Genomic DNA, 26,093 nt, shown 5'->3' with positions numbered 1-26,093 from the left:
ACCAAAGGCTATGCTTTGGAAATTAGTTTGAGAACTGGCTGGACATTTTCATCGGCTGACACTGTTAATATGTCGGCATTTAAAAGTTGAAGGTTGCCTATAAAAACTTATTTTTTAACCTCCTTTTGGGGGGAAAATCAGCTGTACCCCTGGGCCCCTATTTCTATGGGAACAATGGTCTCCAGCCCTTAGAGGTGTTCTCGGGTGACCGTCCTTACAGTCCTGACTGCCTGCACTTTATATGCCTTGCCCGTCGTTATTTGGCTGTGATCCTATGTGAAACAGGATACCTTTCCTGCACTTACAAAGAAGGTAAATAACAGTGGAAAACCGTACTTCTAAAAAGGATGTCTTTCAAAACTTAAGTTTTTTCTCTTTTTGGACAGTAATGCACATACTTAATCATTTTTTAAAGTACATGCATTATTGTTTATTGACAAAGAACTGCTATTTCAAATGGAGACTGGGATATTGTCTGAGACCACTCTTTTCCTGTTGTTTCCAAATGTTAGTCACATAACTGAGTAACCTTACGTTGGTCACTTATCCCTCAGTATTTTAGGATCAAACACTAAACTAATTAAATGTGACCACTTGCAATAAGCATCTCAGGATGGATTTTATATGATTAATACAATAAACCGACAAAACACCTGTACAATGCATTTAATACCAGATTTTTTATTTTTCCAACACAACTGAAACAGTTGTATTAAAGTTTATTGTCTACTGTTTACACTCATGTTGCTGCTATAAAGTACAATAACGTACACAGATTCCTAGCATGAATTACTCATTGTTCACCCCCACTGAGCTACAGACATCGCTTGAGAATTAGATCTTTGCTTTAGGGATTTAAGAGAAAAAAAACAAAACTGGGGCATAGTATCTTAAAAGCATTCTCAAGTGACTTGGAATTCGAAGGCATAGCCAACATGTAAAAACAGCAGCGACCGTGCTGTCACTGGGAAGAAAGGGATGGAAAACAGGAAGAGTAATTCTAAGTTGTGTGTAGGGACAGAAGGAACTCGGAAGTTTGACGTGCCCATCAGGCTGAGTGGCTGCTTTGAGAAGGTACGAATAAAGGGAGGGATGGGGAAGGAGGGTGGGAACGTGGATACTATGAGTTTAAAAAGTATAAAAAGTAATTATATCTAAAATATAGATTAGATATAAATGTTCCAGAACTCATTAAATAACCCCCAAAATACTGGAAAGTGGCAATCTGAACTACATTTATTTTTGAACAAGTGGGGGGAATACTGAGTGTTTTGAATGTTGTGTGCAAAAGTGAGCCACGTCACCATCTCACCGTCACAACTGAACACGGCAAGGCGGGTACACTGGTTTCCAGCATCACAGGCGACACTACATGTACGTTTTCTAACGAATAATGTAAACTTGAGTTTTAAGGCAGCTGGTACTAAATGCTGCACACAGGCGTATCTCGGTGCCCATTTCAGAAATGGGGCAGTTAGCACTTGAAAACAAAGTGGGGAGGAAAGGGGAACCAGCATTTGACAAGAACGTCGAGATGTTTTCCCTTGCACACACACAAAAAGAAATACGGGAACATTCAGAAAAACAAAGCCCCCATCCCGCCCACTTCAGCCTGTTCCTTAACAAATATTTCAAAATACTGATAAATAATAGTGACTGCGAGCAGAATCCCGGTGCCGGAGCCAATGGCCCCGAGGAAGTCAGCCAACACGGACAGCGCGCCGATGCACAGCCCTCCGAACGCCGCCGCAGTGGGGATGTACCTAGAAGACAAAGCCGAGTCAGGACGCACGGGATGGAAGCAGCCAGGTGCCCAGTGTAACGATCTAACCCCCATGGAACGGGCAGTACCAAGCAAGGACTGTTCACAGCGGTTACATGTTGATGAAAAGAATGAGTTGACTCCTGATTTTGAGAGACCAGGAAATAGCCACAGCAGTACATGATTTTGATGGCAGATTAGAATCCTCAAGTGAGATTTGGTGTTAAAATGTTGTATTTTTTAAATCGATAGCTAACCTTTAGCTCCCTCTTCTAGGTGAGTGAATTTCAAAATGATTCCTAAGTATTAAATTTATGTGAAAGATTTGGATGGTTCTCTTCCAACAGTAACTCAACCTTGGCTGCACATTAGACTCACCTGGAGAACTGTTAAAAATAATGGGATTGTATTTAAAACATTCTAGAAAGAAGGGGGAAAAAAAGATTGGGGGAGGTGGTAAATGAAAGAATGATAGCTACTGAAGCTGGATATGCTTGGGTGCGTGGAGATTCATTATACTATTCTCTGCAATGTGTTCCCAATAAATAAAATTTAAATAAATACTAATGCCTTTGAAACAAACGATTATGGGACAATTCAATATCCACATGTGAAAGAAGGCATCTGGACCCCTATCTCACACCAAACACAAAATTTATCTCAGGATGACAGAGTTAAATGTAAGAGCTGAGACTCCTAAGGGAAAACGAGTAAGTCTTTGTGACCTTGGGTTAGGAAATGGTTTCTTCGATACAACACCAAAAACAGCACAAACCATCCAAAGATGAAACAGATAACACTGAATTTCACTTAAAAATTTGTGCATCAAATGATACCATCAAGAAAGTGAACAGACAACGCAAAAAATGACACAGAAGACTAGCAAAGGATGTACCTCACAACAGACATATCCAAAACACTTTTTAAAAACATTACAACTCAGTAACAAGAAACAACCCAATTAAAATTGAATACATTTCTCCAAACAATACACACATGGCTGATGAACATGAAAAATGTTCAACATCATTACTCACCAGGGAAAAGCAAAGCAAATCAAAACCACAATGAGATAACACTTTATCCCCTCTAGGTGGCTTTATGCTAATCTAAAAGCAAAATCTGGTGCTGGGCAGGACGTACACCAGTTGGACCTCAGCCTGTTGGTGGGGATGCAGAATGGTACAGCCACTCTGGAAGACAGTGTGGCAGTTTCTCAACATGTTAAACAGTGACTACATGACAACAACTCCACTCCTAGAGAAATGAAAACATGTCCACACAAACCTTAGACAAGCATGCTCATAACAGCATTATTCATGATGGACAAAAAGTGGAAACAACCCAAATTTCCATCAACTGACGAATGGATAAAAAATGGGGTATATCCGTACAATGGAATATTCACAAATAATGGATGAAACCTGAAAACACTATGCTAAGCAAAACAAGCTACTCACAAAAGATCACATATTATGATTCCACGTATATGAAATGTCCAGAACAGGCAAATCTATAGATAGAAGGTAAAAACATGTTGCCTGGGGCTGGAGGGATGGGAGAGTGGGGTAGAAATGGGGAATAACTAATGGGTACAAGGTTTCTTTCCGGGTGATGTTTTTAAAATTAGGTTGTAATGATTACACACTCTGAATATACTTTAAAAAACCACTAAACCATATACTTCAAATGAGTGAATTACATGGTATGTGGATTACACCTCAATAAAACTGTTACCAAAAAACAAACAACTGATGGGTGGCCACATGGCTCAGCTGGTTAGAGCGCAGGCTCTCAACAACAAGGTTGCCAGTTCAATTCCCGCATGGGATGGTGGGCTGCACCCCCTGCAACTAAAGATTGAAAACGGCAACTGGACTTGGAGCTGAGCTGCACCCTCCACAACTAGACTGAAGGACAATGACTTGGAGCTGATGGGCCCTGGAGAAACACACTGTTCCCCAATATTCCCCAATTAAAAAATAAATAAAACTGATGCCTAGGACCCACTCCAGACCAAATAAATCACAATTTCTGGAGGTGGGACATCAGTGTTTCTTCTAAGTTCCCAGGTGATTTTATGTACAGCCAGCCAACGACGAGAACCTCCTATGTCCATTTTAACGCTTGGCCAAGCAGTGAAGAGAACGCAGTTTCAATTAAAATAATTAAGGTGTCATTTTGATGTGGAGAACAATAAAGTTTTATGTTAAATTTTGGTCTTTTGGTGTGAAGTAGAAGAGAAATGCTTCACATCTGAATGTAAACAAAGAATAATATCTGCCAATAAATGAAAGAACTGAGTACATGCGTACATGTGTCCCCCCATGGATTAAATCTAATGACCTTACCTATTAAGCTCGTGAACCATAGAAGTATCTCGGTGGCCCCTCATTACCATTTGCTGTTCCTTAAGCTGTTTAGCTACCTGCCAGGAGAAAAACAAGTTTTAAAATCAAACTCTAACTTCTCACTGTTCACTATCTACCAGGTTATGTGTAAAGTGCTTTGCACACACTAACAAGTAAGAGACGGAAACCTGAAGCAGGTACTGTCACATTCCCATTAAACCTGAGGCCACTGAGGCCACAATACTGCATAGCTCCGTTACCCATACACTAAACCAGCTTTTCCAGGTCCTTTTTATTATCACATCCCTCAAGAAAATTAAATACGTACTAAGGAATAAGATTTTGTCGGTTAGAGTTGAGCTTTGGAGGGTCACAAGCCACTGTAAAATCTATAAATGTTTCACCTCCAGGAACCAATTTTTAACCCCCTGGGGTAACATAACTCATTAAGAATCTTTGAATTAAAGTTTAAATTACAAAAGTAATTAAGAGTGTATCAATTACCACTTTGACACCTAAAAATTATAAATTTTTATTTTTCAAATAAACCAAATACTTACATCTTTGGCTGAGGAACCAGACACCTCTATCCACGTCTTAGAAAAGAAAGCACATGACCCCAGCATGAAGATGATATACACAACTACGTGGACGGGATCCTCAAATATAGCACCCATGGACTCGGGAGGAGACAGGTAGTAACAAAGGCCTCCCACTGGGTACGAGCGGGCAGGGCCTCCGCCGCTGACATCCTACAGAACAAGAATGAAAAGGACAAATGGCCAAACTAATTGGTCAAGCACACATTTTTTAACTTTTCAAACTGCTAAAAAATTATGACAATGTTTTAAGCTCAAAGCATCTACAGCTAATGACTCTATATAACTAAAGGATTTGCTTTGGTATCTAATATCTTCACTCCTTCAAAACTATATAGTGAGCATGTCTTACATAAAGATGTGAATAGATTATTAACAGAAGAGAGATTTTAAAATACATCAGTAAGACTCTTCCTTCTCTTACTGAAGATACGAACATGATTACATTTATAGTCGATCTCTGATTACGTTTAGAATATGAAATTTTCTGAAATATATTAGTGTATGCAACATATTAAGACCCTTACACATGATTCTTTCATTTCAAAGTATTCAATTAAGAATGCAGTCAACTGAAATAGTGACAGAAGTCTAACAACTCACTGCCTAAACTTTATTTTTTTTTTTGTATATTAAAAGGAAGAGTCTTTAATAAATATTTATAATGGGATTTTTATCCACACAAATATTTAAGAATTTTTATAGTAACAGAAATGGAAACAGCATGCATTTGGTCATATTAAATAAAAATTTGGGATACAGGCTACGGAAAAGCAATTACAGGTTGCAATGATTAAAATATCTGATTCATGAATTTACAATTTCCAAATGATTCCTTTACTGGGCCGCTAGAATTACTATTCGCAAATCAAAAGCACTCTTTATAGACAAATTCAATTTCCCAATAATTCTCTCATTAAAAAGAATCTCAGTCAAGATCACAACATACTCCATACAACAATTCAATGCATTTATTACTTTGAAATTATTATAGTGATAATTACTGGACTATTAGCTCATGAGGGAAGACAAAGCTTCCTCCCCTCATCACCCGTAATCAAATTTCTGTTACATGAATGGAAAAGGAGGCAGATATACCTAATATATAGAAATGAACACAGGGAGGCAGCCAAAACGAGAAGACAAAGAAACATGTCCCAGAGGAAAGAACAGGACAAAACTTTAGAAAAAGAACTAAACAAAATGAAGGCAAGCAACCTATTAGATGCAGAGTTCCAAACACTGGTTATAAGGATGCTCAATGAACTTAGGGGAAGACTACGTGATCTCAGTGAGAACTTCAAAAAAGAGATAGGAAACACAAAAAAGGAGATAGAAAACAAAAAAGAACCAATCAGAAATGAAGAATAACTTAAATGAAGACTACATAAGATAAAATCAACAGATTAGATAAAGCAGACGACTGAATCAGCAATTTGGAAGATAAGGTAGCAGAATACACCCAATCAGGACACCAAAAAGAAGAAAATAAAAATAAATGAGAACAGTTTAAGAGAACATCAAGTGTAACAACATTTGCGTCCTAGGGGTACCAGAAGGAGAAGACAGGGAGCAAGGGATTGAGAACCTATTTGAGAAATAATGACCAAAAACTTTCCTAACTTGGCAAAGGAAATAGACATACAAGCCCAGGAAGTGCAGAGTCCCAAATAAGATGATGCCAAGAGGCCCATGACAACATACACCATAATTAACATGCCAAAGGTTAAAGACAAAGAGAGAATCTTAAAGGCAACAAGAGAAAAGCAGTTACCTACAAGGGAGCCCCCATTAGACTGTCAGCTGATTTCTCAACAGAAACTTTGCAGGCCAGAGGGATTCACATGAAGTGTTCAAAGTGATGAAAATCAAAGACCTGCAACCAAGAGTACTCTACCCAGCAAGAGTTTACCAGATCAAGAAAAGCTAAAGGACTTCATCACAACCAAACCACTATTACAAGAAATGTTAAAGGGACTTCTTTAAGAAGAAGAAGAAGAAGAAGAAGAAATATATATATATATGTGTAAGAAAATATCTCAAAGAAAAAAATTCTCACTGACAAAGGCAAACTCATAATAAAAGTCGTAGATCAACCAACACTATATATAGTACAAAGGTTAAAAGGCAAAAGTAGGAAGATCATGTGTAATTAATTACAACAGTAAATTAAGGAATACACGCAAGCACATATGCACAGAAGTAAAAAATAATGACAAAAACATAAACATGGAAAGGTTGAGTAAAAATGGTAGTGATTTTAGAATGTGTTCGAACTTAAGCGAAAATCAACTTAAAATAAACTGCTACAAACATACCTTGGTGTATATGAAACACATATTAACCACATACCAAAAATCTACAACACATACAAGAAATGAAGAGCAAGGACTCCAAATCCAACACTATAGAAAGTCATCATCCTATAAAAGCGCTAGAAAGGAACAGAGAACTACAAAAACAGAAGACAATGAATAAATGGCAGTAACTATGTATCTATCAATAATTACTTTAAATGTAAGTGGATTAAATGCTCAAATCATAAGATGAATGGATGAAGATGTGGTACATATATACAATGAACTATTACTCTGCCATAAAAAAAGAATGAAATCTTGCCATCTGAAACATGGATGGACCTAGAGGGTATTATGCTAAATGAAATAAGCCAGACAGAGAAAGACAAATACCATATGATTTCACTTATATGTGGAACAAAAACAAAATAAATGAACAAACAAAACAGAAACAGACTCATACATACAGAGAACTAATGGCTGCCAGATGGAAAGCTGTTTGGAGGTCAGGGTGAAAATTGGGAAGGGATTAAGAAGTACAAATTGGTAGTTACAAAACAGTCACAGGGAAGTAAAGTACAGCACAGAGAATATAGTCCATAATATTGTGATAACTATCTGTGGTGCCAGGTGGGTACTAGACTAATTGGGGGGGTGGTCACTTCATAAGTTATATAAATGTCTAATCACTACGCTGTGTACTTGAGACTAATGTTAACATTGTATGTCAACTGTAATTGAAAAAAAAATTGTTTTACTATAAAAGGAAAAGAGTAGAAAGGAGTATTACAAAGGGAATTCTATTTCCTCCAACTAACATTCACGAGTCACTGTCTTATCCTGTTAAATTTTAAATTAAAAAAAAAAAGACCTTCAGTAAAAGCACAAAGGTATCAGTTACTATAACTTATAATGCAAAAGACACCATATTAAGATAAATGCACAGAATAAGCACCATACTGTAGGAACAATAACTGTAAAAACGTAATATTCTTTAGTGGAATACAAATTCTAGAATTACATACTCTACAAAGGAATAAAGGATCTTAATCTTTTTTAATTCTATACTTTTAAGGGGGAAAATACTCTCTATAGTTTTAGGTGGGGGGAAATTTAGATGACAGAATTTAAACCGATCAAAATCCAATCCTACAATAACACTTCAATAACAATGTGGCCGGATGGCTCTAGAAGAAGCTCTGAGGAAGAGGATCTGTAAGTGGCAGTCAGACTTGACTGGATTCTATTTCTAGCAACTCTGTTCTCTCTTCAGACTAGTAATTACATGCCTGTCTCCAGCCCAGTTAATCACAAACCATTTTATTGCCATTTAGGCCATGAAAAATGGGGGAAAACAGGAAAGGATGATTTTAGTATCCTATATATTATCAGCAAATAGCTGCTTTTTAAAAAACATTATTCTAGACAATAGTGGAGTGAGATTACAAAACAGGGAATCACTTTCATGAGTGCAACAGTGATTTAAGCCTAAGGGATCATTCAAATGAGACGTAAAAATGCTTCCTACACAGGAAAATAATAATAAAAAGTACCTGGTCAATCTTAGTTTTACAACACATCAATTCTTCCAAATAATTTATAAACTCTGTAAGTGAATCTGAAAATGTTACAGCAACTGCTGCAATTATGGCTCATCTCTTTCAGTTAAAAATGTAACCATGAAATGCAAATTACAATGAATTTAAACAGAATAAATAAAATACTCACCGCCCACTGTCCTAGTAAATTAACTAAAAAGTTGCCACTAAATCGAACAGACAGCATCTGGGAAATCACATACAAGTTTGACACTAAGGCCGACTGAAGAATGATGGGAATGTTCGAGGTGTAGAAGAGCTTGATGGGATAGCTACTGTACTGTCCTCGGTATCGGGCTGACTTAATGGGCAAGTCAACACGAAATCCCTAAAAAGTGAAAATTAAGAGTAACTGTACGTTATCACATAAAGAACACAAAGAACCAAAACAGTAACAGTAGGATTAAGAAAAGATAATGCTAATGAAACTTTCTCTTCTATGCAGAGACACACAAATAGGAAACCTTTTCTATTTCATTTTCATCCTAATTTTATTTGCACCTCGTTCTAAAGAATGGAATAATTACTTTTTTAAGTGTGTTTTTCCAGGACCCATCAGCTCCAAGTCAAAGAGTTGTTTCAGTCTAGTTGTGGAGGGCACAGCTCACAGTGGCCCATGTGGGGATAGAATCGGCAACCTTGCTAAGAGCACAGTGTCCTAACCAACTGAGCTAACCGGCCGCCCCAAAGAATGGAATTATTTTTAAGAAAATAAAGAATGGAATTATTTGCTTGACTAGATTTTTAAATACTGACTTATCAGATACTAACATTTCAAATGTCATTTCTTTTTAAGAGGAAAATAAAAGCCCACATCCCACTTACCTAAGCAAACAGAGCACTTACCTGAAAATATATAACAACAGCAAACACAAACACAGTAGCGATCAGGTTCATGAGATTGGGCAAGTTCTGACGATAGAACGCCTCCCTCAATGCTCGGACTTTGTCTGTCCTGGTGGCCAGTAAATGAAAGAGAGCTATAACTGCACCCTCAAACTCGGTACCTGAGAAACCAAGAGAGAAATTAACTACAGACGCATCATCCAAAGTTGTCCCAAAGGTCAAAACAAATAACTTTGAAACCCCAGTGAACAGCAGAAAATGAGTCAAAATAATTCATCAATGTTTACTTTATGATATAGCCAAGTGTGGAGCTTCTAATATTCAGATCGTTGAGGCAAAGTGTATCTTTTTAGCATAAATTTGAAGTTTTCTCAAGAGACTATTCTTGATGAAAACAGCCAAAGTAGAATAAACCAAAGCAAATATTTAGTTCATAATGCTTTGCCTCTCCTTTACTTTAGAGAAGGGAGGAGAATATGGGGGGCGAGGGCGGGGTAGCAGCAGCAAAGCAGAATAAAGAGGTCAGATTTAAAATATACATGTTCCTCTATCAAGCTTGCCTTCAAGTTTATGTAATCAAAAGCATTAAAAAACCATTGTTGCTATTTTCTTAAGGCTGGGATCAGTTTAGATGTTAACCAAATCTAGGATGCCATTTGAGAGAAGTGGAGATGGGTAAGGGCAAAGACAGAATAAAAATATAAAATATTTCAAAATTTAGGTGCTATTACCAAGGCAAGTAGAATAGCAGCAAAAGCATTAGTGCTCCCTAATGATACAAAAAAAAATAACAGTCTGAAAAATCTTAATCCACTACCTTTTGATCCCCCTAGGAATGCTGAAATCGGTCAAATCAATGACTTCTGCAGCAATGATGTCAGCACATAAAATTTTTAAAATCTGTTTGCAACCACTGACATTTTGAATGAGTAAAGGCTAACATTTAGATATCATTCTTTTTGAAGTAATATTTCATACTCCACAAATTTCTGCTTATTAATTTTTGAACAACAGCATCAGTTGCACTAGGACCGCCAGAAAGGATGTCTACAGGCACATACTGCTGTTACGTGTTAGGAACAGTCGCACACACCCAGCAACACTCGTGCAGTCACAGTCACTGTGCCATGTACCTCTGCCAGTGTTAATGGTAGTGGGACTAAAGGCCTTCCAGACAATGGTTTCACAGATGTTGGTGGCAATAAAGAGGGAAATACCAGACCCCAGGCCGTAACCCTTCTGTAGCAGCTCATCTAACAGCAGCACAATCAAACCAGCAACAAACAACTGTGGGGAAAGAAATGCAAGTAAGCGGAAGCAAGAAAAAACTCAAGAAGGGGGAAGACGAGCACCACTAGCTACTTTCAAAGTATGGGCATTTCTGACATTCAAACCTAACTGGTGCAATATCACTACTATGACTCTGCGTCTTTTAACCTGCTTTAGTTTAGTCAGCAGCAAATTCTGAAAATCAGACGATTGGAAATATTGCTATGTTATAGAGCAGACATTTCAACTTTATTAAAATAGACTTATACATCACTGAACAATTTCCCTTACAATGTTAAATAAGGCTTATTGGAAAGAACACTAAAACAAAAATGTTCACAGTTGTAGAATTTATGACAGCAAGAAACTGAACAAATCCCAAATACCTGCAAGTAAGTGAAAGGCCAAATGAATTATGGTATAATAACAAGATGCGAATGCATATTGCCAAGAAAGGAAAAGTATGCAAACTATGTTGATACATTTTTTAAGCATTATATATAATATTGTACATATTTTATGTGTATATTATATATAATAGCTGTAGAATAAAAAATTAGAGTACAAATTAATATGTACATAGATTATAACAATATAAAAATGCATTCTATACATATAGTGTCAAGATTGAATGTAAATTTGAAGATAGTGAAGAGTTCACCAGGTTCATTAAGCTCCTAATTTTTTTTAAAAATGAAAATATACTAACTTGAATTTATATGAAATTGAAAATTCTTAATTTTCCTCTTGGAGATGACATTTCTCTGTAAAAGCATGCATCAGTTAAAAACAAGCCCTAGCTGAAGTTCGGGTCAAGATGGTGCAGTAGGTAAACGCTGTGCTTACCTTCACTCATGACCACATCAAGATTACAACTAAACTACAAAACAACGGTCATTGAGAATCTCCTAAAATCTTGCTGAATTGAAGCCCTACAACTAAGCACATGCAGAAGAAGCCACCTCAAGGCTGGTAGGAGGGGCAGAGACATGGAAAGGGCTGCTCCCACACCCACATGTGTGACCATGAAAAATCAGGAGGGCTATCGCTGCTGCAGAGGTCCCTTCCCACCACGTGGAGGAGCGAGGGAGGGGTCCCAGTCCCTCCCCTGCCCAGGGTTCCAGTACCGGGGAGAGAAGTCCCCATAATTTTTGGCTGTGAAAACCAGCAGAGAATTGTGGCTGAGTGAGATAGTGGACAGTGGAAGTCCCAGGCACTCCTCTTAAAGGGACTGCGCATGGACTTACCCACCAATGGAATCACTCACTATGAGCTCCAGCACTGGGGCAGCAGCTGGAGAGGCAACAGGGACATACAGCAGGGAACTGAATTGTCTGGCTTCAGGACGGGGGCTGGAGGGGCAGCTTTCTCCTGGACAGGGGAGCTGGTGGAGGCCACTGTTTCTTTGTTGAGCACCCCCTTCCCAGTATACAGATGCAGGCAGCTGCCATATGTGTCTCCATCAAGCTAGCTAACACTGTTCACTCACCATGCCCTAGTGATTCGAGACCCTGCCCCACCCAATTTTCAGGCACACGCAAGCCACTTCCAGTGGCTTTTTCTGACAAACCACCTTCCTTGGCTCATGCTGCAGATTTTACTAAGGTCTCTCAAAGTTTCATGGAAACCAAACAAGCAGCATCATGGCTTCAGCATGTCCTATACCACTTACTGAGCAGCCTTAAGCCTGGCACTAGTGGCAGCTGGCCTTGGTTTGAAGCTTGGCCTCTCAAAGCATTTACAAGCATGGCACAGGTGGCAGCCATCTGCAGATTGCTTTGTGGCTCCTGCCAGATGGCCCGAGGAGGGGCACAGGCTGTGGCTGAACTTGACCTGCAGTGGGTCCCCTCCCAGGTGGCACTGGGGCTGGACCCCCCAGCGAAGAGCTTCCAAATGAGCTGCAGCATCACCCAGCAGCCTCCAAGGATGACACACCCAAGGGGCAGATTGCGCAGGCACCAGAGCCCTGCTGAGGCAGATCCTGCTCTGTAAGATCAGCCCCTGCACCACAACTCCTCCACTGCACTCATGGCTAGTCCTCACAACCGAACAGTCCGAGTGTCAATCCCTCCCACTGAAGTGCAAACAGCAACCAAGGCTCAACTACAACAGGGGGCACACACAACCCACACAAAGGACACACCTGGATTACCAGGCTCAGGTGACCAGAGAGACTGCACTACTGAACCCCATAGCACACCTGCTACATAAGGCCACTCTACTAAGACCAGGAGGAATAACAGCCTTACGTAATACATAGAAACAAACACAGGGAGGCAGCCAAGATGGGGAGACAAAAAAACATGTCCATGTAAAAGAACAGAACAAAACTCCAGAAAAAGAACTGAACAAAGGTGGAGACAAGTAATCTACCAGATGCAGAGTTCTAAACGGTAGTTGTAAGGATGCTCAAAGATCTGAGGGAGAACTTCAACAAAGAGATAGGAAACATAAAAATGGAGACAGAAAATATAAAAAAGAACCAGTCAGAAATAAAGAATACAATAACAGAAATGAAGAATACATAACAGGGCATCTACAGTAGGTTAAACAAAGGACTGAATCAGCAATTTAGAAGATAAAGTATCAGAAAACACCCAATCAGAACAGCAAAATGAAAAAAGAATCCAAAAAAAATGAGGAGAGCTTAAGGAGCCTCTGGGACATCAAGTGTGCCAACATTCACATTACAGGAGTACCAGACGGAGAAGAAAGCTAGGAATTGAAAACCTATTTAAAGAACACTTCCCTAATCTTGTGAAGGAAATAGATATACAGTCCCAGGAAGTGCAGAGGCTCCCAAACAAGATGATCCCAAAGAGGCCCACACCAAGACACATCATAATTAACATGCCAAAGGTTAAAGACAAGAGAATCTTAAAAGCAGCAAGAGAAAAGCAGTTAGTTACCTACAAGGGAGCTCCCATAAGACTATCAGCTGATTTTTCAACAGAAACGTTGCAGGCCAGAAGGGACTGGCACGAAATATTCAAAGTAAATATTGATGGAAAGCAAGGACCTACAACTAAGATTACTCTACCCAGCAAGGCTGTCATTTACAATTGAAGGACAAAGAAAGAGCTTCTCAGACAAGAAAAAGCTAAAGGAGTTCATCACCACCAAACCAGTATTACAAGGAATCTTAGAGGGACTTCTTAAAGACAAAAAAAAAAAAAAAAAGTCAAGACTATGAATAAAATGGCAATAGCTACATACTTATTAACAACCATTTTCAATGTAAATTGATTAAATAATCCAATCAAAAAATGGGGGGAGGGACCTGAATGGATAAGAAAACAAGACCCTTACATATGTTCCCTACAACAGACTCACTTCAGATTAAAAGACTCCCACAGACTGAAAGTAAAAGGATGGAAAATGATATTTCATAAAAATGGAAACAAGCTGTGGTAGCAATACTTATACCAGACAAAATAGACTTTACAACAAAGACCGGATCTTATATTATATAATGTAATAGTGTAATAGAATATAATATAATATAATACAATATAATGTAATACCGGGTCTTATATTAATTTTTGCTCCAAAAGACGCATTAGAGTTGATGGTCCAGTTATTTCTAAAGCCATCATACTGTGTACCACTAAGAAAGAAAAATATACTGTCAATTAAACTCTGACGTAACTTATTACAAAGAAATTTTATGTTCTACTTATAAAACAAGTTCTTTGCGACTTAGACACAGATGTTTATCATGCTTTTTCTGTGCCTTTGCGTACACACAATAACTTTTCATTCCAATAACAAATCACAGCAGATTTTGAGAAGACATCTTAAACAGCAATTGAAGTCAAACACATGTTATATCAACACTGCATATAACCATCTGATGGAATGATGACATGGACAGCTATGACCATGGTGACACACATATGCAAGCAATGACAACTATCATGACTGCCACCTGCCTGACGGTGACTGTAAGACACTGTCAACTGTAAGCAAACATCCTGATTGCAGAGACATCAAAATGTAAAATACATGCTCCTTAGAACTGATGAAATATAGGCGATCCATAATTCTTTATATCTCGCTGCTGTATGGTTATAGAATTTAAAATTTAGAATTTAAAATTTTCACATCAACACAATTTACATGTCACTTCAATACTCAAAATATTGTAATGAAATAATTCAAAAGTAAGACAATGAGTATATTAATCACCTAAAGAATCGTTAGAAAAAGGGATCAAAGTGCTTTGTTATCTGCATATGAAGAATAGGATTTCTTACCTGAATAATGATAAGGAGACAGATTCCAGCACCCATTTCAGCAGGATCCCCATACATGCCCGTCATGACATACACAATGGCTTGCCCAATGGTAATGATCATACCAAATACTGACAAAAATTGGGGGAAAAGGAGTACATGCTTACAACCAAAGACATAAAAGAATGCAGAAAAGCATCTCTGCCACAAAATCCCCAAACCTAGAAAAGGCTCTTTAATTGTAATATGCTCACGTTTCTGGGCTCCATTGAATAGAGCTCTATCTTTGGGTGTGTCTCCAACTTCAATGATTTTGGCTCCAGCTAACAACTGCATAATCAAACCAGATGTTACAATCGGGGAGATACCCAATTCCATTAAAGTTCCTGTAAAGGAAGAAGAAAGAAAGAAAGAATCTTTACTATACACAATGCAAATGACTTTAGAAGTGTCCCAATCCTTAATTAGGTCTACTGAAACTCATGCTTAAATGTTAACAAGCAGATTTTCATTCCTTTAATATTAATTGCTTAAAAAAAAAAAAAAAAGCCCTCTCATTTATTAACAAAACCTTGCAACAATGCATTGAATAAAAATTATTATAAATACGGGGTTGGCTGGTTAGCTCAGTTGGTCAGAGTGTGGTGCTAATAACACCAAGTTTGCTGGTTCGATCCCCCTGCATGGCCCACTGGGAGCTGTGCCCTCCTCAAAAAAATTAATTTAATTTTTAAAAATTACTATAAATACCATAAAGATGTAAATTTCTATAAATTCTAAACTTAAAATGTTAAAGAAATCCTTTGAGGGCAATCTTTCAAGATTTCAGTCCAAAACATTTTTAAAACTTACACTAAACATTTTATTTTAATGCAAAATTTAAAATTATATACAAAGCTCAAACATTATATATCAAGCTAATAAAAAAATAATACTTAAGGATATTTGTCACTCTTCTAATGCAAAAATCTAAAATTAAATAGAAAGTCATCTAAAATAATGTTGTAGAATATATAGTGGCATGAAAAATGTTCTTGACATAGTAACATACGAAAAAAATGAGAAAATAGAAAAATATGGAAAAAATAGAAAATCCATAAAAGGGTTGAGAACCAAAGCTCTAGACACTGCTAATCGCTTCATTCTCTGTTGTACCTCTATTGTCTGCATAAACTTCTATTATTACAATAAACACGTGGTCTTGTAACTATTTACATGTTGGCCTCTTCTCCCAGACAATGGGTTTCTTTTATCATATCTTCCCCCTCCCTGTAGACGTCAAAAAATAGTTGTTGCCACATTTTCAGATCTATCTGATGTCTAGTACTAGTATGGAGGCAAAAGAAAAAAGTATATACCTCTGTTGGATGCCAGAATAACTCTCATCCAGTAGAAGGGATCTGCAGAATCAGATGACATGATTCCAAATAGGGGTATCTACAGTACATAAAGTATTTTATAAAAATGCATTAGACAAATTAAGTTTGAACTTATCTTGTAATGCATTCACTTAATGTTTGAAATACTTAAAAAAAAAAAAAAAAAAAAAAAAAAGCCTGCAAGAATAAAGTGAAGACAATTAAAAAAACAGTAAAGTGAAGGAAAAAAAGCGCTACTTCTCAGGTTCTTTAATAAAAGAAGCATACCTTAAAAGCAAAGTTCTTTAATGAAAATAAAAACACCAGCAGTAATTACTTACAGCGTTTCACTAGTAAACACTCCTGCGCAATACGAGCAGCCTTAACACTGCTGAACTGCACACTTAAAAACGATAAAGATGGCAAATTTTATGTTTTACCACACTTTAAAAAATACTATCAGTGAATTATAGGATATACCTACCTAGTCACAGAATAATTCTGCAAAGCTATGGCTACTAATGATGGCCATGAGCACGCTCCAAATGTAAGACTAAAGAGGATGTATACAGGGGAATATTATGCAGCCACTAAAAATTATACTTATGAAGCTTATAAGTGTATAAGGAAGTACTTATGTTGTAATATAAGTATAAAACAGTGGTTCTCAATCTGGGGCAATTCTGCGCCCCAAGGAACATCTGGCAATATCTGCAGACATTTTTGGTTGTCACAACTTGAGGGAAGACGCTACAGTCATGTAATGGGTAGAGGTCAGAGACGCCGCTGAACACATACAGTGCAAGGGACAGCGCTCCACAACAAAGACTTACCGGGCCTAAAACTTACTGCCATTGTTGAGAAATGCTGGTATATAAAAAGGAAAGTATGCATAAAGTAAAAGTGTTACAACATTCCCTACATGGGAGCTAGGTCAATCAGTCAAATGACTTTCCTTAACTGCATCTGATAGAGATTGGCATTACCTCCATGGTTAGATGCTACGTGGGACACTGAACAAGAAAACGTCAGCCAGCCTCCCCTAAGCAGTGGTATTCCCTCCCTCCCGTAGTCAACAGGATTATCAAACTCAGTCTCTAATTTTGTCCTTCTCAGTAAATTCCATACTGCAGAACCACGCACAGCAGCTGGATGGCATAGGACTTTGCACTACGTGACTGTCACAGCTGCAGAGTTTCAGACTTTGCACTATCTGACATATAAAAACCGGTTTCAATTTGACAAATTTGGTACAGCACTTCACGGAAACAATAATTTCATGCTTTAATGGAAACCCTGAACCAATCAGATGGACAAATAGAAAATTAGCACAAGGGATTTCCAAAGGAAGTAGGAACCGAAAACCAAGCAAGATATTTCTGGGTTAAGATGGCAAGTTGCAATTAATTTACAGAATTTCCCTCCCTGATATACAAGAAAACATTTTTAACAACATGTAACAAGAGTAAAAGCTAACAAGAATTTATAAAAACTAAGGACAAAACAAAATCCATAGGCAGCCAAACAAGAAAAGGGACGATGAACTTGAAGTACTGGGTGGTCCCAGGGTGAAGAACAGCAGACAATGGAGGAGCAGAGACTCCGCACAAAGCTGCCCCAACCACCGCAAAGGGAAGGCAGCACAGCCCTCAGAACTGCCTCTACATTCCAAACCCGGCTGGAGAAGAGCAGGTTGCACAGAGAGCCTTATCATTACGCCTCCTTTGGCTAGCGGAGGAGCAGAGACAGCAGGTGAGAAGCAACGATGAGAGAGTGGGCCCTGGGGCTCTCTCTGACGGGACTGACGACGTCTTACTCTGACGTTGGGAATGAAACAGAGCCCTGCTCAATCAGGTGGGGAGAGCCTTCACAAGGCACTGAACAAAAACCGAAGAAACACAGAGCAGAGCCAAGCATTCCCTGCACTGATCTTAGCTTATCTCACCTGCTACCATCCCCTGGAACTGAAGAAAACAGGGTACAACCAGGAGACAGCACACCCTTAACTGCAGCTGGAAGGGGGAAATAAACTTACTTGAGGTTCAGTGGAAAAAGAATCAATGCATCACCTGCACTGGGCTGTACTGCCTAAGCAGGAGAAAGACAAAAGACACAGCTTGGCAACTATGTCAACAGACGATGAGAAAATAAAATGAAGTAATATAAAATGCATACATTTACTGCATGAAATAGTCATGAAAAATGTCATACTTAAAATATTTACTATCTAACCCTTACTGAAAAATCTTTGCTCACCCCTGGATTAAAAAATTCACTACTGTCAAGATGATAATTCTCTTGAAATTTATCTATAAATTCAAATACAAATGATAATCCCAGTTTTTCTTACAGAAACTGACAAGCTGATTCTAACATTTATATGCAAATATGAAGACCCTAGAATTTTGAAAAAGAAGAACAAAGTGGGAGGACTATTACAATGTGATTACAGGACTCAGTAGTAATATAAAACTGCAGTAAGCAAAGCAATGTGGTTTTACCATAACGATGGATGTAGAGATCAAAACAGCAGAGAGTACAGAAATAGATCCATCCTTATATGGTTAACTGATTTCAACAAAGATGCCAAGGTAATTCAACAGAAAAAGGATAGCCTTTTCAACAACTGGCTTATCCATATAGAAAAAAAGTGAACCCCAACTTTACCTCATGCCAGACACAAAAATTAACTTGGAATAGATCATAGACCAAAACATACAAACTATAACTATAAAATTTTTACAAGAACACAGGAGAAAATCTTCACGACCTTAGAATAGGCAAAAACTTCTTAGGTAGGAAACAGAAACTATGAGCCATCAAAGAAAACAATCATCTAAATTTCATCAAAATTAAAAACTTCTCTTCAAAAGATATTGTTAATAAAATGAAAAGGCAAGCCATAGCTAGGAGGCAATATATGTACTCATAGTACATATATCTGACAAAGGACTGTATATAGAAAATATTAAAAATGTATATAATTCCATAATAGACAATAATCCAATTTTTTTCAAATGGGCAAAAGACTTGAAAAGACACTTTACAAAAGATAAACAAGTAGCCAATAGGTACGTAAAAAAGTGCCTCAATATCATTTACCGGGAAAATGCAAGCTAAAACTTCCATATCATTTCTTAGGGCAATGCAAATCAAAACCACACCCCCCGGAATGGCTAATATTAAGATGCTCAACAACACCCAGAGCAGGCAGGATGCACAGCCACTGGACTCCTATACGTGGCTGTGGGAACAAAAAATGGGTGACCACGTGGAAACGAGTTTGACAGTTTCTTACAAAGCTGAACATATATTTACCCAGCAATTCACTCAAGAGAAATGAAAACAAATGTCTACAAAAAGTCTTGTTCACGAATATTAACAGCAACTTTATCTGTTATGGCCAAAATCTGGAAACAACCCAAATGTACAAGTGACTAGATGAACAAACTGTGATACAGTTACACAGTAGAACATTACTCAGAAATGAAAAAAGATGAATGACTGCTATACCCACCACACGGATGAATCTCAAAAAGCAGATGAGGTTAATTACTAAGGAGTAAATACTCTATGGTGCCATTTATATCAAACTCTAGAAAAGACGAATCAAATTACAGAAACAGAAAGCAGGTCAGTGGTTGTCTGGGATTGGAGGTGAGGTGAGGAGTCACTGAGACAAGTTACAGGAACTTTCTGGAGTGACAGAAATGTTTTATATACACTGAGGTTGTAGGTACGTGGGTGTATACATTCATCAAAACTTTTTGAAATGTACACTTAAAAAATGGGTAGATACTTTACCATACATAAATTATACCTTCATAAGCTGATTTTTTTCTAAATAGAAGGGAGGGGAATTTCCAAGATGTTAAAAGTAAATGGTAGGATGAGGGTGATTATGCTTTTTTTCTTTGTACACTTCCGTATTTTCAAAAAATTCTCTCTGCCTGGCCATCCGTATAAACTAAGTACAATAAATAGTAAGATACTTTAATGATCAAATGGTTTCACTCTTTAAAAAAAATGTATTTGGCTTTCCCTCAAGTTATGAACCTAATTTGCTTTACTGCTTAATATAATTTTTAAAATTTCCGTGTATGTATTTTAATAGCTTTTCAAAATCCTCAAAAAACTTTCACCCAAACTATCTAATTTAATCCTTACAACAGCCCTCTGACAAGAACTCACATTTTATGAACTTAATTTCTGCAGAAATTTTTTAAGGCATCATCACTGGAATGTATTAATTTATACCAGTTCAGACAATTAAGTTCACAAATTTGTTGCAACAATGTTGCTAAACTTTTTTAGTATCAATTATTCATTATTTGATATCGGATTATTCATTATAAATTTGTACCAACTGGACAAACAGTTAACCAAGTTTACTATTTGGAAGTGCTGAAAAGGCTGCGTGAAAAAGTTAGACGACCTGAACTTTTTCCCAACAATTCATGGCTCTTACATCATGACAATGCCCCAGCTCACACGGCACTGTCTGTGAGGGAGCTTTGAGCCAGCAAACAAATAACTGTATTGGAACACCCTCCCTACTCACCTGATCTGGCCCCCAATGACTTCTTTCTTTACCCGAAAATACAGGAAATATTGAAAGGAGGACATTTTGATGACATTCAGGACATCAAGGGTAATACGAAGACAGCTCTGATGGCCATTCCAGAAAGAGTTCCAAAATTGCTCTGAACAGTGGACTAGGTGCTGGCGTTGGTGCATAGCTTCCCAAGGGAAGTACTTCAAAGGTGACCGTAGTGATATTAAGCAATGAGTTATGTTGTACTTTTTCTAGGATGAGTTTGCGAACTTAATTGTCAGACCTCGTAAACACAGTATATCCCTAGATTCTAGAATTTGGGTTTTCGGGACTTTTGAATTAATACATGCTATTTATAACATGATAAAAAGCAAACAAAATGGAAAGAATATTTCCAGTGTTTAGATGAAAGGTATAACACTTTTATATAGAAAAACTGTCATAAGTCTATAAGAAAAAAAATCTCACAGAAACAGTGGGTAAATATCATTAACTAAAAACTAAGAGAAGAAAGAATGTTCAAAATCACTACTAAAACAAAATAAATACAGAACAGGACAAGATAACCATTTTCACAATCAACTCATTAAGAAGAGTAATAATACTCAAAATAATTCAATAGATTATTTTAATTAAAATAAGTTTATCAAATTTTAACCAACCAAAACTTTAGAATAAGAGTACAGACATTTAATACTATGGTTACATACCTGACAACATACTAAGAAAATGAATAGAGTTATAGCAGTCCATAGTACCTTCTCCCTAAACTGGATCTTACAACAAAATATAAAGAATGGTCAATCAAAACCAAGAAAAAGCAAGTATGAAACAAAAATCCATATTAAAACATAGCCAACCAACATTCCCCATCAAGACGTGCTCCTATTATTTACTCTTTAAACACTCTCACCCTCCTTAGCAGCAGTTAAAGCAAACAGCTGCATTTCTTAAACATAACCTTACCTTTTTGAAGAATAATTTAAAAACAGGTAGTCCTCATCACACTATACCATGTTAACTGAAACTGAAAAGGAGGCAAAGCAAGACACAGATCCAATATGCCCACATTTCAGGTAACACAGTATCATGCAAAGCTAGAATTGTGTGTAGTATTATATAAATATGTCATTCATATGGAAAGCTAGAGTTTCTTGGGATACCTTACATGTAACTGTAACATCTATTTTTATAATCTAACAGCAATAAAAAAATATACTTCTAAATAAAACAGTAAGTTTAACAAAACTTTTACTTATCTCTTTCTATGTCCCTATGCCTGTTAGTTTCATGAGAAACTGAAATAGCAGAAGAGGAATGTCTGGGAACTGGCCAGTCTGGAATTAACAATATTTCTGAAATTTAAATATCTTAGCTCCAGAAGTGCATAATGATGGAAGAACAATTTGATGCAGACATAATATGCATTTCTGTGATTTTTCTGTGCATTGAATGAATCAAAAAAGGGAGGTCTATATATACCAGCACAGCCGCAACTCATTTTTGTAAAATGGTTGTACTCATCCAAACCGACCCAGCAGATAGGGTCAATCCTAGTGCAGTGGATCACATCATTAGCAAGAACCGCGCACACCCCAACTACAGGAATTATAAAGGTCACTATAGGTAGGAAAACACCGTATCTTATCTAACACACAGGCCAAAGAAAACTTGGCTTGGAAATGTTAGAACGTAAAGAACAGTTTTTTGTTTTTTTTTTCAATGCAAATAATATTTTTATTTATTTCTTTTAGTTTCAGGTATACAAAACAATGTAATAGTTAGACATTTATCATTTATATCCCTCACAAAGTGATAACACCCCCTACCCCAATCTACTACCCCTCTGACATCCCATATAGCCATTACATTTCCACTGTCTCTATTCCTAACGCTAAGAATAGTTATTTTTGAAACCACAAGATACCCTACCAAGATTTAAATGGGTCTACACTGATTTTATTCACTTTGTGCCTCCTGCAAGGAGGAGCAGCAGGCAATATTTTTCCAATTACAACCAAAACAGGGTTGGGGAAACTAAATCAACCTTGGTGGTTTAGTAAAGTTCTTTAGGTACCATCTGTATTACTAAAATATTATACTTACCTTCCTTTCAGGTTTCTGAATTTCTGGTAATACCGCACAGAAAGGTTTGATAACTTCTAAAAATTTGACTGTTAAAAAAAAAAAAAAGAATAAATGTCCCTATTACAAAGTTTTTAAAAATGATATATTTTTTTACAGCATCAAATACAAATGTTCTCTAACTTTTAATGGCAATCCACCCCTTCCCCACTCCAAAATTTTATCATAATGCTCTCCATTTCAAATATACAAAGAGAAGTAATTCAAGGGACAAAGAATCCAAAAGGTTTATGGGCTTTGTCAATAAAAGACAAGTAATACAACCGTGTTTCCCCGAAAATACAACCTAGCTGGACAATCAGCTCTAATGCGTCTTTTGGAGCAAAAATTAATATAAGACCTGGTTTTATTTTACGATACGATCCGGTCTTATGTAATATAAGACCAGGTATAATACAATATAATATAACACAATATGAAATATAATATCAATATAATATAACACAAGGTCTTATATTAATTTTTGCTCCAAAAGATGCATTACAGCTGATTATCCAGCTAGGTCGTATTTTCGGGGAAATAGGGAAGTATCCTTTACCATGATTTTGCTTCCTCACTTGTATCCAATCCTTTTATACACAGACAAAGGAATATTTCAATGAGAACCGCTACATCAACATAGAGCAAATGCAGCCTATTATGGTATCCACAACACAATGCATTCAAGAAGAAAACAGGAGCTATCAGAGGAGGAAAGTACAACAGGAAATGGGCTGAGACAGCAGAAATGACTTAAAACTGAACGATGCTCATGCAATGAGTAAGTGTGGGGGATCAATGAATCGCCTTTGCTGATAACTTCTGCTTCATCTCATTAGTCACTATTCACTGCTTGCTTTCCCACATAGTGATCTCAAAGGACTTGCTTGTGTCTAATAATCAGCCACAAGAATGACAATTTCATTAGACAGTAAGGTTTTCCTAGACTACTCTTCTAATATATAAAAATAAGATAAACCAAGGTTCATTAAGGATGAACACCATCTTCTGGCATGGCTGAAGTCAAGGTCAGCCAAAGAACTAGAGGATGAAGATAATCTCTCAAACTTCCGTCTCTGCCAGCATCTGCCATGTGCAGAAACACAAGAGGCCACAACCAGCTATTAGCTATGATCATTTACCCCTACAAACCCTGGATTCTGTATACTAACACCACGAAATTGTTTTAGAACTGACAAGTAATTAAACTTCCAGAGGTGGCCAAAAGTCAACTTTTTAGAAAACCTCTCAAAATGATGGCACTCACGGATGTTTGATAGAAGAATTCACAAATTCTCATGGGCAGATGTTTGTAACCCAAGGACTATTTTGGACCATTTGGAAAGTAAATTTGAATTACAAAAGCATTCATCTCTAATGCAAAACAAATAGCAATCGTATCAGGAGACTTCTTGTAGTCCCTTTATTCCTTTCTCCTTCCCACCTCAATCCAAGCCCCCCTCCCAGATTTCTTGACATTTCACGATCACCTCTGCTGGAGTGTATCCATGCTCAAACAACGCTTTTGTCTGCTACATATCTACTCTTGTGTTGCAGAAATTTATCCTTCAAATTGTAAATTCAAGGCCAGGGTCTCCTCCACCTCCTTTCTAGTTTCCCCCAAAAGCCCACTAGTTGGCCAATGGGTGAAGAGCTTGGGTGTGCAGTCACCCATTCATCCTACAATCATCCAAACAGCTATGTAAGCACATACGTGAATATACCTCGTATTGAGTGTTTAGGAGAGGGCCCTCAAAGGAACCCATAACACAAGGTCTTATCCTTAAGGCATATATAACCTTACACAGTGAGGTTTTTTTAAACGCTACGGAATGACTGAAATGAAATTTTTAAGGAAAACGCTCTTCTACCAATCGCTCTCTTTCCTCTCCTAAAACACATGCCATGCATCACTTTCCTAAAAACTAAACAAGTTGGGAGCTTTATTCATCACAACACGCCAAGGAAGAGTGATTTGGGGAATAAAAACATGAGTTTCTTAAGCTTCTGAAAAATTCAAAGTGGCTAGGTTTCTCTCGGTTCCCTAACTCTCCACCCCCAAAACCAATGGCCTTCCCGCGCCGTCCTCCGCGCCTGGCCACCCGGAGTGCAACCTGCGGGCCTCCAGGTCCCGGTCCCCGCAGCCGGCCCGGGCAAGGCCTCGCACTGCCGGAGGAGCCCGGGCAGAGGCCTCCAACCCGCACCCTCTGCAGCGGGCCGCGCCTCCCCAGACCTTCGGCTGAGAGACCCCATGCGGGCCCCCACCCCACCGCCTGCACCCCGCGCGCCCCCGGCGAGAGTCCGGCTCCAGCCGCCACGACTCACTGCCCATGGCGGCGGCTGCTGCGGCTCGGCAGGGCACAGCGGTCTCACGCTGCCTCTGCTTGGGTCCCGCGGCTCGGGCCTCTGTGCCCGCTTCCGACGCGATCCAGCCGGCTGCGCGCAGGCTCCGCCTAGGATCACGTGGACTGCGTGCCCGGCCGCGTGGCCCCGCCCCCTGACGAGACACTAGCGGTTGGCTGGCAGCGCAACTGACGTCAGCCGCGTTGCCATGGCCACCGCCGGCGCTCAGACCGGCGTGCTGAGGCCGGGCTCGGGCTTTTGGCACAGCCTGAGAGGCCTAGGCGGTTGGGACTGTTGCTCTCTGAGCACGTCTCCGAGCTCAGTGTCTAGCAGTGGCGATTCCCTAGACAGCCACGTTCGACCCGGGACCCTGGGCGAAGGAGCAGAGGCCCAGGGTTCCGTTCCCGAGGCATGAGACTGCGCCGCCCCAAGAGCCAGCGTGACCCACAGGGCCTTTTTATTTTGCTTCCGTCTTATCGGAACGTCTTGGAAGTTTTTAAAATGTTATGACACGTTCTTTATAGTTAGTAGCTTATGAACTCTCCACTATCTAGCTTCTCCAAAATTCAGAGATCATAATTTTGTACCCTGGGCTAGTCTCTTTTTAGCCCATTGTCGACGGTGTGGTGTAAAAGAAAGCACACAAGTCTTAGAAATCAGCCAGCCCTCCATTTTAATCCCTCTTCTACTTTTTTTTAATTAAAAATATTTTTTCAGTTGCAGTGGACCCTTTTCTACTTCTTAATAGCTTTGGGC

At 38.4% G+C, this 26,093-nt stretch overlaps 1 protein-coding gene across 2 annotated transcripts; it reads right to left on the bottom strand.

Moving 5' to 3' along the window:
• Positions 1–661: 661 nt before the first annotated feature.
• SEC61A2 (SEC61 translocon subunit alpha 2) lies at positions 662–25,475 on the bottom strand. Of its 2 annotated transcripts, XM_019710264.3 has the most exons (12): positions 25,320–25,474; positions 22,977–23,044; positions 21,581–21,646; positions 16,316–16,394; positions 15,212–15,343; positions 14,979–15,088; positions 10,587–10,740; positions 9,454–9,614; positions 8,738–8,935; positions 4,674–4,865; positions 4,114–4,190; positions 662–1,763 (listed from the first exon to the last, which is right to left on the bottom strand). In XM_019710264.3, exons 1-12 carry the CDS (start codon positions 25,324–25,326, stop codon positions 1,577–1,579), a joined length of 1,431 nt encoding a protein of 476 aa, XP_019565823.1. In that variant the 5' UTR covers positions 25,327–25,474; the 3' UTR covers positions 662–1,576. The 2 variants fall into 2 exon arrangements, with proteins under 2 accessions (XP_019565823.1, XP_074181075.1); XM_074324974.2 differs by lacking the exons at positions 10,587–10,740; positions 14,979–15,088 and having other exon boundaries at positions 25,320–25,475.
• Positions 25,476–26,093: the final 618 nt, after the last annotated feature.

The sequence above is a fragment of the Rhinolophus sinicus genome, chromosome 1 (genome assembly GCF_057876585.1).
Source record: "Rhinolophus sinicus isolate RSI-liver-muscle chromosome 1, RSI-T2T, whole genome shotgun sequence".
NCBI classification, from domain to species: Eukaryota; Metazoa; Chordata; class Mammalia; order Chiroptera; family Rhinolophidae; genus Rhinolophus; species Rhinolophus sinicus.
This window is presented reverse-complemented; position numbering and strand designations above follow the sequence as displayed.

Bases quoted from the DNA above. Each gene is read 5' to 3' on its own strand.
- SEC61A2 (XM_019710264.3), bottom strand. The intron at 16,395-21,580 runs GTATGTAACCAT...TATGTACTGTAG, and splicing joins TTTTCTTAGTATGTTGTCAG to ATACCCCTATTTGGAATCAT. The intron at 8,936-9,453 runs GTAAGTGCTCTG...TTCACTTTTTAG, and splicing joins CTGTTGTTATATATTTTCAG to GGATTTCGTGTTGACTTGCC.